Source organism: Phasianus colchicus, chromosome 1, assembly GCF_987193195.1.
Source record: "Phasianus colchicus chromosome 1, bPhaCol1.hap1.1, whole genome shotgun sequence".
Taxonomy (NCBI): Eukaryota; Metazoa; Chordata; class Aves; order Galliformes; family Phasianidae; genus Phasianus; species Phasianus colchicus.
Genome location: NC_143436.1, coordinates 48768173 through 48781326, shown reverse-complemented (window position 1 = coordinate 48781326; position 13154 = coordinate 48768173). Strand labels below are relative to the sequence as shown.

At 43.9% G+C, this 13154-nt stretch overlaps 4 protein-coding genes across 4 annotated transcripts; 2 read left to right on the top strand and 2 right to left on the bottom strand.

Annotated features, from left to right (window-relative positions):
- The first annotated feature begins 1879 nt into the window (after positions 1-1879).
- On the top strand, positions 1880-2227 carry LOC149919567 (histone H4). The gene has a single exon (XM_090134431.1). It carries the CDS (start codon positions 1912-1914, stop codon positions 2221-2223), a length of 312 nt encoding a protein of 103 aa, XP_089990557.1. The 5' UTR covers positions 1880-1911; the 3' UTR covers positions 2224-2227.
- A 1636-nt stretch (positions 2228-3863) lies between these two features.
- LOC149919566 (histone H3) lies at positions 3864-4376 on the top strand. Its single transcript, XM_090134430.1, has one exon. The coding sequence runs from the start codon at positions 3885-3887 to the stop codon at positions 4293-4295; it is 411 nt and encodes a 136-aa protein (XP_089990556.1). The 5' UTR covers positions 3864-3884; the 3' UTR covers positions 4296-4376.
- A 3423-nt stretch (positions 4377-7799) lies between these two features.
- LOC149919565 (histone H3) lies at positions 7800-8370 on the bottom strand. Its single transcript, XM_090140793.1, has one exon. It carries the CDS (start codon positions 8306-8308, stop codon positions 7898-7900), a length of 411 nt encoding a protein of 136 aa, XP_089996919.1. The 5' UTR covers positions 8309-8370; the 3' UTR covers positions 7800-7897.
- A 1163-nt stretch (positions 8371-9533) lies between these two features.
- Positions 9534-9932, bottom strand: LOC116233449 (histone H4). The gene has a single exon (XM_090140805.1). It carries the CDS (start codon positions 9898-9900, stop codon positions 9589-9591), a length of 312 nt encoding a protein of 103 aa, XP_089996931.1. The 5' UTR covers positions 9901-9932; the 3' UTR covers positions 9534-9588.
- Between the last annotated feature and the right edge of the window lie 3222 nt (positions 9933-13154).

Sequence of the window (13154 nt, the reverse complement as noted above, 5' to 3'; positions counted from 1 at the left end):
GATTTATGCTTCTCTTCCCGACATAGAAATTGCCTTACTCTCATGAGAACCAGCCTAGTGAGGGGAGACTGTGCACTCCTGAGGCAGAGAGCCTCATTAAAAGCAGCTGTGTTTCAAATGTATTTTCACCAACATGAAAGAAAAACTGGGACAGCAATAATTAGGATTTTGCATAGAACCAAAACTTCCAAAAACTCAAGGTCTTTTCAATGTGATATTTATTGTGCTACAGTTGCCAGGATCAGAGAGAAATATGAAAGGCCAGATAAGAAAATGCACGCACACCTTGAGAGCAGATGACAGGAAAGAGCATTCCCCTGCTGTCACAAGATAACAAATCATGTTCTCTTCATAAATCTGTTTTGTTCTATTAAAACCTCTTAGCTTTTATTTTTCTTTGAATTCTCAACAAGTAGGACCTCCATTTGCCCCAGTTTCATTTGTGTCCCCCAGAAATTTACTGGCAGTAGCTGAGGGTCAGGGTGCAGCAGCCCAGGAATAGATCCCTGGCTTGACACAGTCAGACAAGCAACGTGTGCTAGGCTGCAAACACAACAGGACCACAAGTAACAATAAATACTCGTCTTGAAAGCTAATCCTGCAATGTCTATTAAACCTTTAACTGGAGTGCTCACGGTATTCTGCCTGGTGTGGCAGAAAGTTTGTTTTATGCCTTAAACATTGTGTGGCAAACCCAGCAAGCTGACACAAAAGCTGTGGAGTGAGAGAAGCCAGGGACACTGGAGGAGGGAGGGAAGCCTGAAGCTGAAGGACAAAAAATTTATATTGATCATAGATAAATGTTACATTGTATCTCTATGGAAAAGAGAAGGGGAGGGGAGGAAAAAGCATGAAGCCGCTCAGGTTGAGAGGGAGAGGAGTAAAGCAAAGTCCACGAGAGGGCAGCAAACACTCAATCATGGTAACATTTTTCAGCTTTTCTGAATCGTTGTCAGCTCCTAAGCAAAATACTCACTGTTGCCACGATCACTGTTAAGCAGTTTCTTGTTTGTACGTTTTCCATCCCATAAGAAATCAAAAGAAGAGGTCTATACCTTCCCTTAAAGGATAAAAACACCCTTCTTCTTAGGAATTTAATTTTTCCATCTCTAAAAATAGCCACGTGGATATTTACAGTACCACAGAAATGAAAAGTGCTGTATATTTGTTTAAAGAACTTTTTACTTATTAAAAAAAAAAAAAAAAAAAAAAGACAGCAGGTAAGAATTAAACTCTCTCGATTACTGTACCTTTTGTGTCACACTCTCCTTGAGCAAAAGTTCAGAAAATGGAGGAGATTGAGATTGTAAAGAAATTCAAGGAAGTGGAAATCAATTGTCAGAAATGCTATTGGATGGATTTTGCTGAAAGAAGCTCTTTTAAAAAACAAAACCAAAAACTACTTCTGAGGAGCAGCTATTTAAAACATTACAACCGTATGTAAGAATCAATGCTACAGGATAGTTAAATGAACACGTGAAACTGCAAGATGAAATACAGACCCGTATTTCAAAATAATATATATAGATATGTAAAGAGATGAAAGAGAAATTTCAGAGATACAGTAATCAGGAGACCATTACAAGATCAAGGTTTTCTAATTCTAATTTTGTTCTAATTGAATAAAAAATTAAAAACAAAATTAAATAATAATAAATAAAAATAATAATAAAGCTAGATAGTCAACATAAATGAAACAGAAAAGGTTATGCCACAAGAAGGAAAATGCACAAGAAAACACAGTTTTTGTGCAAGCAGGGTGCAAATCAGCCAACAGAAGGCGGATTAGGCGGGAAGTACGGCGAGCCCCGCCCCTTCCTCTGCAGTCCCCAATCAGGTCGGCTCTCGCACTACAAATATCCCCGCTCCCCACCGGCCCTCACGCATTTGTTCCCGGTTACCGCTGCGAGAATGTCTGGCAGAGGCAAGGGCGGGAAGGGGCTCGGCAAGGGGGGCGCCAAGCGCCACCGCAAGGTGCTGCGCGACAACATCCAGGGCATCACCAAGCCGGCCATCCGCCGCCTGGCGCGGCGCGGCGGCGTCAAGCGCATCTCGGGGCTCATCTACGAGGAGACGCGCGGCGTGCTCAAGGTCTTCCTGGAGAACGTCATCCGCGACGCCGTCACCTACACCGAGCACGCCAAGAGGAAGACGGTCACGGCCATGGACGTGGTCTACGCGCTCAAGCGCCAGGGACGCACCCTCTACGGTTTCGGCGGCTAAAGTTACCTGACGTTAGACTTTGCTTTTAAAACGACCCAAAGGCTCTTTTCAGAGCCACCCACTTAAACTGGAAAAGAGCTGTAACGCTGTCTTTTCGTTGAAAGGCCACCTACTGAAGCTGCTGTTAATTAGTAGTTTCTTTGAATCGTGTTACTGTTTCACAAGTGTTTATAGTAATTACCATGTAATGCTTTGTACTTTACTATTAGTTGTGAAGTTAAATTGCCTAGAAGGGATTTAGTTTATTCCTTAACTTCCCCAGTAAATATTAAGCGCCCTGCTAATAAACTATATTATGAAGACAATTTCCTTTCTGTTTTTAGGTCTCACAGAGTTTAGTGCAACCTGAAGTATTAATGACATCGTACTTGATCTAAGAATTTCTCCTTTAACTGACTGCAAATCACTGTTTAGGGAGGATCAGCATTTGGAAGTTTAAAGGGGGGGGGGGGAAAGGAAGCTGATGCAATGCAAGTATTTTATTTCTAATGACAAACCTATATGAATTGTTTCTTCATTGTAACCTGGAATGAGTGAGTTGGTTTTTATTGTTTAGTTTTTTTTTTTTTAACTATTTAAAGATTAGATACTTAACAGAACATTCTTTAGGGGAGGAAAACACAGATGAAAACCACATTCTTAGCAAGGTGTTGTAACCATTACTCTAGTCAACAAAAGGAGACCTACCAAAAGGGTTTTGTCACAGAACTCTTCCTCACTATGCTGTCCAGGAAGTGTTTATTAATTTCTGTAGCTTTACACCTTTCATCATAAAGATCAAGAAGAAATAACAAAAAAAAATGTGCTTTCGCCCCCTTGTTTTATATTAAAACATAACTGTAACCATTTTCTGCTCATGAAAAACTGTCAATAAATGCTCACAGCCATTTCTGGCTTTCCCCCAGCTTCAATGCTCACCAGTACAGATGGAGCAGCACCAGCTGCATGACTGTCACACACTCCTCATGGCTGCAGGATGTTGCTTCTCTTAGCATTCTCAAACTGATTATTTTACTTGATGGCTGTGAACACTCATTCTGACTTTTTTAGTAAAAATTAATGTGAGAAGAATAGCAGTAAAGATCCATTACTGTTTGTATCACACTCAGCTACAAACTTAAGTTACACAGTCGGTCTCTGCTTGTTGAAAGGAACTAGGAGATCTTTTCTTTGAGGCAGTGGGGATAATGTGCCTGTTTCTGTGAGGAGGCAAGGAGATCTGTACATTCTTTTTCTTCCCATTATTCTGTAATAAACATATTTAAAAAAAAAAAAAAAAAAAAAAAAAAGGCAGGAGAGCGCGAGAAAATGTAAACTATTAAAATTAGATGAAGTTTCGAGAACTTCTTGTGAATTCCAGCCTCCACACGGCTTTTAAGCTATCACAAATTCGGGTAGAGGGGAAACAGGAGAAGATGGGATGTGACCTCTGTCACAAACGGGGCCCGTGCCTCGGCCGTGCACCGAGAACTGAGATTTAGTGGGGATACCGGCAGTCGCAATTCTGTCCTGCTAGGGCGCAGACAGGGATTTTCAAGGGATCCAATCAGGAGGAGGTTTTCAGTCGTCCAATCAGAGGTGGGGAAGCTCTATAAAAGCCCGCGCTACGCGGCTACTTTCAGTGACTCCGTCATCAGAGATCTGGGTGGTTGTTCTTTGCGATGGCGCGCACGAAGCAGACGGCGCGTAAGTCGACGGGCGGGAAGGCGCCCCGCAAGCAGCTGGCCACCAAGGCGGCCCGCAAGAGCGCGCCGGCCACGGGCGGCGTGAAGAAGCCGCACCGCTACCGGCCCGGCACGGTGGCGCTGCGCGAGATCCGCCGCTACCAGAAGTCCACGGAGCTGCTGATCCGCAAGCTGCCCTTCCAGCGCCTGGTGCGCGAGATCGCGCAGGACTTCAAGACCGACCTGCGCTTCCAGAGCTCGGCCGTCATGGCGCTGCAGGAGGCGAGCGAGGCCTACCTGGTGGGGCTCTTCGAGGACACCAACCTGTGCGCCATCCACGCCAAGCGCGTCACCATCATGCCCAAGGACATCCAGCTCGCCCGGCGCATCCGCGGGGAGCGCGCCTGAAGCCACAGCCCATCCCCCTTCTCTTCCGGCAGAGGCCGAGGCAGCCCACACAGACCCAAAGGCTCTTTTAAGAGCCACTCCATGCACAGTAAGAAGAGCTGAAGCGCTGTTCTCTGTGTTTAAGATGTTTAATCCTTGAATCGTTCGTTTTACAGACCAGTACTTTATTTGCAGCTCCAACTCCTGATATGGTTTTTATTGCACTGCAATGTCTACATATGATCAAAAACTCTTGGGTTGTAAATTGTATATTTTGCCAGTAGTCAGTATATATATTACTACTTGATCCTTTGCTAGCACAGACAGTAATCAGAAGATACATACAGAGGCTGAGACAGTACTGAGCAATCAGATTCCTGCAGTTAGAATTCTAAGATTATATATATTAAGGTAAATGCAGCTTTCTCAAATTAAGGACATTTTCAGGACAAGGACCTCTGCTCGAATCTCCATTATCATGCACAGAAGTGGGACCAATCTAACAAGGTTTTGTGTAAGTTAAAAATTAGGCTTCAGACTTAAAACATGAAGCAAAAGGAATTTTCCCATGAATGTGGGAAATAATTTCCCATCTTTTCCCATAGCTTGAAAGCGCATGCTCTGTGCCTGGGTTGTGGGTACAGAACAGAGATAAGGAATGCCGTAAGATGCTAGAGCAGTCACCTCTTGCCAGCAGAAGTTTCTCTGGTATTTGCAGTTTCCCTTAGACCTGCTTGCTGTATCTGTCAGAGGCAGCATTCCAACAGATGAGAAAAGAAGACAGCAAGTTGCACAGCATGCAGTGTAGGCAGCAGCCCCAGGTGAGCACTGATTTGTTCCTTCTTACTCCACCTTGTCCCATGAAGCTCCTTAAAACAGTTAATAATTAGAGATATCTATATCTTATTTTGAAATTAAATTGCAGTGGAAGTACAGAGCTACAGTGTCACAAAGTGTTGAGTGCTATGGCTGTGATCTCTGTAACAGACAGAGGAGCTGTTTTGATTTTCTATTTCAAACCATGTGTATACACACACACTTATATACATACACACACATGTATACATGCACACACTGAATAATTTCCACATCCACTTTTGGGAGTGGATTCCATTGACTGCTGTCTGATAGCTCCACACAGTGCCTGGGCCTGCACCATGCCAGGCAGCAGTGTCTGTCTAGCAGTGTGCTCTTTATTCATATTGTGACCCCCCTCATCACCTTCAGCTCTGTTTAAACATTTTAATCTTCGCTAATCTCAAAATGGTACCTAGCTACAAAGCAATTCCAGCTGAGAAAAGAGTCTGTTCCTGACATGTAACAAAAAAACACAAAAATTATGTAGCCTATTGTCCGTATTCTTATAGTCAGATATATATCTAATCCTTTAAAATTACACGTATGTGTATGTTAGTCCAACAGGAGCATTTTCCATTTATCAGATTTTCATCCCTTGCTTCTCAGGTGTTAACGTGTAAAGAGATAAAGTCATTTTTTTCAAATTGATCATCCCTTATAGCAACATTGGAGTCACAGAGGGCAGAGCTAGACAGAATAATTAATCTGTGTGGTGCTGGAACAGAGGGAATTGAGGAAGAGTTAAAGGGGTACTAAATGAAGGAAATACATACATACATACATGCATTGCCATTTTCCATTTTCCTTCCCCTTCGTATCTGAGCCTGGAGAAAAGAAGGCTGCGGAGTGACCTCATTGCAACCTTTCAATACCTAAAAGGAGCCTACAAACAGGAGAGGAATCAACTCTTTGAAAGGGTAGATAACTGCATGACAAGGGGAAACGGTTTTAAGTTGAGGGAGGGAAGATTTAGGTTGGATGTCAGGGGGAAGTTCTTCACAGAGAGAATGGTGAGGTGCTGGAACAGGCTGCCCAGAGAGGCTGTGGATGCCCCGTCCCTGGAGGTGTTTCAAGGCCGGATTGGATGGGGCCTTGGGCAGCCTGGTCTAGCATTAAATGGGGAGGTTGGTGGCCCTGCATGTGGCAGGGGGGTTGGAGATTCCTGATCCTTGAGGTCCCTTCCAACCCTGGCCATTCTGGGATTCTGAATCTATGGTTATGCTATGAATATGTCCTGTCCCTGGCCTCTTTTATATCCCATGTATTATTTCTGAAACAACACATTTCATGAATCTTATTGCGGGGTTCCCTAGATGCCATCCTCACATAACTACATTCTCACTGGAGACCAACATGGATGATAACATTACAGCAGCATGTGGGATAGGCCACACTACGTTATCAAAGGCAGAGGAAAAGATGCCCTAAGAACCAAAGCCATGGGAATCCAAATGTTTTATTTGTGAATGAACAGAAAAGATGAGTTCACCGAGATATTGAATGGCTGACTCTGCAAAACTGAGCACAATACAACGAGAAAAAAAAAGTGAGTCAATGCTAACTGCAATTTTCTGTCTAAGAAGTCTAATGAATAAACTAAAATCTAGTAAATATTGATCCTGTCTTCCTACTTGTATTCCTCTTGTCTCAATCTTTTTAGCATCAAATACAGAACTCACCCTGAATTCCCAATACCACATTCCCTACAGACCTCCCCTCCATTACAAATCCACCACAGCCCAGCAGCCACTTCCCCTGCCCCTTCTCCCCACTTCAATCTCAAACTAAAGTTACAGAGCCCTGTGACAACCATCCCTGTTTGCAAAAGAAGGGAGGGAGAGGTGGTGGGGAGAAAATGCGGCACATCCCAGGAACATCCATGGAGTTCTCTCATTGTTTTTTGTTTTTTGTTTTTGTTTTTTCCCCATGTAGCTTTTTGTTTGTTTGTTTCTCTCTCCTTTTTTCTTTTTTCCAGGTGCCCCTGTTGAAAGATACTCAGGCCAGACTATTCAGGTCTCCAAGTAATAAATAAGGCAAAGAACAAAGATAAATAGCAATTTAGATTACTTGAATATCCTAATTGTCCCTAACGCCAGCCTTATTTTATTAATGATTTTGCTTTATTCACTAGAAAAACACTTAAGATATCTTTTGAAGCATTAAAAGATTTAGACTACATCCCCGCACAAGCAACAACTGAGCACATTTATAAGGAAAACACTGAAACAAATTACTGTAAATTTGTTCTTTTACACGCAAACTCAAATAATACCTACCATGTTCCTTAAAAGTATAAACTCCTGCAGTGGATGTTAAAACTACTCAGTTCGTGGTGAATAAAAGAATTGTGGAAGGTTACTTTAACCTACCATATGACATAGCTTTCACATCAATATTTTAGCAACATATGTTTCAAAGCCCGAATTAATGCAGCGTTTAATACTGTTTACACGCATTAAAAAATATATATATACCTCCCCCACAGATCTGTATTGTATAAATAATTCTTACAGAGAAAGCAGCATACTCCTTAGATGCGCTTATAAACACTTTTTCTGCACAATTTCTAGCACCCATCTGTAGGAAAAGTGTAAGGAACACAAAAATGACTACTAGTTTTTATAAAGCAGTCCCAAAATTTTACAGTACCTTAAACGAAGTCCAAGACCGTAAAGATAGTGTCACAGCTCCCTTAAGTAACAATGTGGTGGCTCTTAAAAGAGCCTTTAGGGTGCGGGGATGAAAGAGATGGAAGGACAGCGGCCTCAGGCGCGCTCCCCGCGGATGCGCCGGGCGAGCTGGATGTCCTTGGGCATGATGGTGACGCGCTTGGCGTGGATGGCGCACAGGTTGGTGTCCTCGAAGAGCCCCACCAGGTAGGCCTCGCTCGCCTCCTGCAGCGCCATGACGGCCGAGCTCTGGAAGCGCAGGTCGGTCTTGAAGTCCTGCGCGATCTCGCGCACCAGGCGCTGGAAGGGCAGCTTGCGGATCAGCAGCTCCGTGGACTTCTGGTAGCGGCGGATCTCGCGCAGCGCCACCGTGCCGGGCCGGTAGCGGTGCGGCTTCTTCACGCCGCCCGTGGCCGGCGCGCTCTTGCGGGCCGCCTTGGTGGCCAGCTGCTTGCGGGGCGCCTTCCCGCCCGTCGACTTACGCGCCGTCTGCTTCGTGCGCGCCATCGCTCTGACACAACCGAGTAACCACTCAAGAGCACTGCTAAGGAATGGTAGAGTGCTGTGCCCGTGGCCGACTTTATAGTATATGCCCCTCTCTGATTGGCTGGCTTGGAGAGTCCGTTTTTATTGGATGTTTTCAAATTCAAAAAAGTGCGCCTAGAAAGCGCGCCACTTCATTACCGGCTAATGGTGCTCACCTTCCCCCCACTCCGTATGCGCCGCTTTTGTGTTCAGCTGCGCCCGGTTCGAGCGGCGACTGACGTACTGGATCACAATCTGCACAAAGTCCCCGCCAAATAGGAAAGAGGAACACCTATCTGCGTTTTCTCGAATGCACGAGACACGGACATCCTTTTTATTTCGGCTCCTATGAACTCGAGTTCTGTCTACAAAAGCGATACAGCAGATCCGGTTATATAAAGAGACTTTGGTGTCGCGGTGCCAAAGCAGCACAGGGGGGATACCAAGGTGCCTTCCGGTTGCTGAGATTCAAAGAACGATGATTCCAGCGTCTGGGAATTGCTAAGAGGAAAACGAGCGCCGCGCACATTTCTTGGCCGGAAAGCACCTGAGCAGAGGCTGTTTCGGGTGAAAGGTAACGGCGTAGGGAAAGCACGGATGTAGGGATGCACGGAGCTGCTATGGCTTCAGCAGTTCTGCACTGAAATACTTCGTAAGTTTTAAAACACACGCTGAGAATTCCAGGCGTTTTTGTACGATTGGGAGATCTGGGATCATTTCGGTATTTAGAAGCGGGACGAGCAGCCGTGCCTAACCCCCTTCTCAATTCGCTTCCCCCCATCGCAATTCCGCATTCCGCAAGGCCCAGTGAATAACACCGCGATTTGAATACGAATCCGGCCCTACATCCCTTGTTCACACACTCAGCACTTCGAATGGACCCTGAGGGGTCCGCGGGCGCCCGCCCCCGGATGGAGAGCTCATTGAGCCTCTCCCGCAATTTAACCAATTTCTCGGTGAAGCAAGCGCTAAAGCTGTCAGCTGTCTATCCGGCTGTTGATACGGCTCGCTCTGTATGTATTCTCTTCACTTCTGAGTGATGATCCTTAATCTAATAGCAAAGCGCAGCTCCACGTAACTACTCAGTACCTTAATCTCAATAGGGCCGCGTAGGAAATGATTTACACGTCAACGTTGGGAAAGAGTGGCTTTAGTATTAAATCATAACTAGATTGAAGCGACACAGCTCTTTTCCAGTTTAAGTGGGCGGCTCTGAAAAGAGCCTTTGGGTTGCTGAAAGCGAGCTGTTATCGAAGACGAGTTTAACCGCCGAAGCCGTAGAGGGTGCGTCCCTGGCGCTTGAGCGCGTAGACCACGTCCATGGCCGTGACCGTCTTCCTCTTGGCGTGCTCGGTATAGGTGACGGCGTCGCGGATGACGTTCTCCAGGAAGACCTTGAGCACGCCGCGCGTCTCCTCGTAGATGAGCCCCGAGATGCGCTTGACGCCGCCGCGCCGCGCCAGGCGGCGGATGGCCGGCTTGGTGATGCCCTGGATGTTGTCGCGCAGCACCTTGCGGTGGCGCTTGGCGCCCCCCTTGCCGAGCCCCTTCCCGCCCTTGCCTCTGCCAGACATTCCTGCAGCGGTAACCGAGAACAAATGCGTGGGGGCCGGTGGGGAGCGGGGATATTTGTAGTGCGAGAGCCGACCTGATTGGAGACTGCGGTGAGAGAGAGCGCGCGCGCGCGAGAAAGAGGGGGAAGGGTTCCCGCCGTTTTTGCTGCCTCCCGCATGGCGGGCGATGGCGCAGCGCCCCCAGTTAAACGCTGAGTAGGGCTGTAAGGATTACACTCTCAAGTGAATGCTCCCGACTTAGTAAATGATCGTAAGAATTGGAAAATGTTTTTCCTCCCTTTATCAGTATTTGTATAAATCTCACAAGTATATACTTGTATTTTATTATTTTGTACCACCTCGTGTTTGTTTGTTTGAAATACTTTAAATTCCCAATGTTTTCTCTCTTGTTTATTTATTGATTTCTCCTCTTTTTTTCATGTTTTTAGAATTTAATGAACTTTTCTTCAGAAGTTTTAATGTTTTGAAATGTTGTTATGCTGCCTTTACACTTGGGCTGTCTTTGCACATTTGTGCTGTCAGATTTTCTAAAATACAGTTTTCATTGCTTGTTTTCTATTTCTAAAATAGGGAAATAGATACTCTTTCCTTTTTTATTCAAGCAAGTCTGAATCTATTAACTTATATTCTTCAGAAGATAAAATAGAAGATTTTTTAGGCAGGTACATTGATATTAAATTGTTAACACTTTTCAGTTTGGCTCATTTGTTTGGTTTTGTAAGAATGGGGTTATCATCTCTCAAGTTTGATTTTATTCTGTCCTCTCAAGTATCATTTCAACATCTTATTTTCAAATTCTACCATAATTAGAACATAAATCATTTTCTGAGCTGCTAGTTACTGAACTGGCACTTCACTCTGTTGAACAATAAAGGAATTTAATTCTGCCATATAGCTGAAGGAGGTTTTTCTTTAAATTTTGGTTAAACATTAGGCTTAAAATAGGAGACAATTATCCTGATTCAAAAGTTGTTTCTTATGCTACCCTTAAATATGTTCATGGTCAATATCACCTCTATGTTCTTTTCAGCTGCTGTAGTTCACTTAGGAATCCACTTTTTTTTTTTTTTTTTTTTTTTTTTTTTTTTTTCTGTTTACTTTAACAACTATGTCTCTGGTTGCACAGATGAGAAGTAATGCCTAGCTTCTAAGTAATCATATAACTTGTCACAATCTAAATCTCCTTAGATTTGTTGTAGTCCTCCTCATACATCCTTTCTCTACCTCAGAGGAGTTACCACTCATCCTCTGGTGTTTGTATCCTAAAGAACTGCTTTGCTTGTTTCTAAGTTAGTTATGATGGTTTTCCCCTTACTTACAAGTGCCTCATTAGCAGCAGAATTCTGTATTCCAGAAGTCTTCCCTTTCTGATCCTCAACCCCCGCTAATACCTGGTAGTGGCAGCGCTCTAGCAATAGCAATTGCCACTTAAAAATATATATTTAGTACATACATATACCAAAGAAATATTCACAAGATGGATTTGAGACATCTAATTCTTCAAGACAGAGGCAAATGACTCTGGTGCATTGAGAACAACCCCTATCTGTGCATATGATCTTTGCACTAGTCTTTAGGATTACATATACAAGGTTTTGGCTGCCATGCTCATACATCAGTTTTCTTCATCCTGTAGTTAACTAACGTGATGTTTTCTCTTTTGTGTTTAAAGTCTTGCACTAGAAAGGACTTCTGGAGGGTTTTGTATCTGCACTGGAAACCTTAGAATTACAAATTAGAATAGACAGTTATCAATTAATCCTGACTTTAAAAATAAAATCATAAATGAAATGGAAATGGAATTTCAGATATCAGATCTCAAATCAATATTAGACAAAAATAAAAACAAAATACTGCCAGATATTATATTGTAGAAACATGCATGAGTAATCTTCTGGAAAGCTGCAGGTTGCAGTATTTTACCAGTATTGGTGAATTGGCACTTCTTGCACTGTCCACTCGCGAACAGATGCTACTTCATTCTCTACTTGAAATATTATCTGTCAATTATGAAGGAGAATAAAATGGAATTGTGATCTTCTCTTTGTGAATGAGAAAGGTCATACAGACCCTAACTTTGCATTGCTCCGTGCTCCTGTTATCCGCCATGCTGAAAACATACCAGATCTCGCCTGGGCTATCTAGGGAAATGAAACAGATTTTTCCCTTGGAGCGAGAATCTGGGCACTTATGGCAGACCACTCCACTCTGTAACAGAGAGGAGAAGGGGAAAAGAAAATTAATGAGCCTTGGTAAAGAAAGATAAACTTCTGTCAACACCAGGGAGACTGGAGAGTAACTGGTTTAAAATAAGACAGAACTGTCAGTGAATCACCAGGTTCCCTCATGACAAAAAAAAAGTTTTCTTCCTTCTACAGCATCATGGAGGGTGTGAAGTGACAATATATATGTGGTTCCACCCAACATAAGTTATAGAAGCTGGACAACATACAGAACAAATCTTGAAGAGAGCAATGGGCTAGAGGTGACGAACAACTTACTCCTTTTGGGTGACTGAGGAAGGTTGCAGTTGTAACAATGAGTATATAGAGACCTGTAATGAGAATCATGTTTGCAATGATATTCAGCTGTATGTAACAATTGATATATTGTGTTTCTGATGTGATCTCAGTAAATAACTGCATAACTCTCTTAAGTCAAAATCTCATGTAATTAAGTAAATATTAAATTCTTCCCATGTGGGATATCTAAAAGAAAATGCTGACAGAGCACTGCACGTTGACTGCAGGGAAATGTGGTGGCTGGCAACCTGTCACATGTAGATACGATTGCAAACAACACACCAGATACAATCCAGGTGTCTAAATCTACCCCAGTAGTCCTCATTCTCTGTATCCCCATGCCCACATACTCCACTTTCTGTGCCACACTGCAAAGCTGAGATTCTGGTGTTTACTGTCGCCCTCTTTCTGATCCACGAAATGAGGTTGTTTTGGTTTGTTGATAACCTTTCTCTTGCTGCCATATCTAGAAACCACACAGGGTCCAACGAGGCAAGGAAAGTGCTCCAGCATGGCCCAGCAGCTTTTGCTGACCTTTGAGGGCAGCCATTTGCTATGCATAGAGTGTGGCTTCTTACACATCAGAAAATGATCCACATGGGCAAAATTTTCCAGAAGACCTCTCACTTCCTTTGTGCCATGCCAGCTGCCCGCAAAAGAGTAAGTGCAAGCTGTCTGAGTTACTGCTCTGTTCTTCTGCAAACCAGCAGGATCTGTCTGCCATTTCCTCAT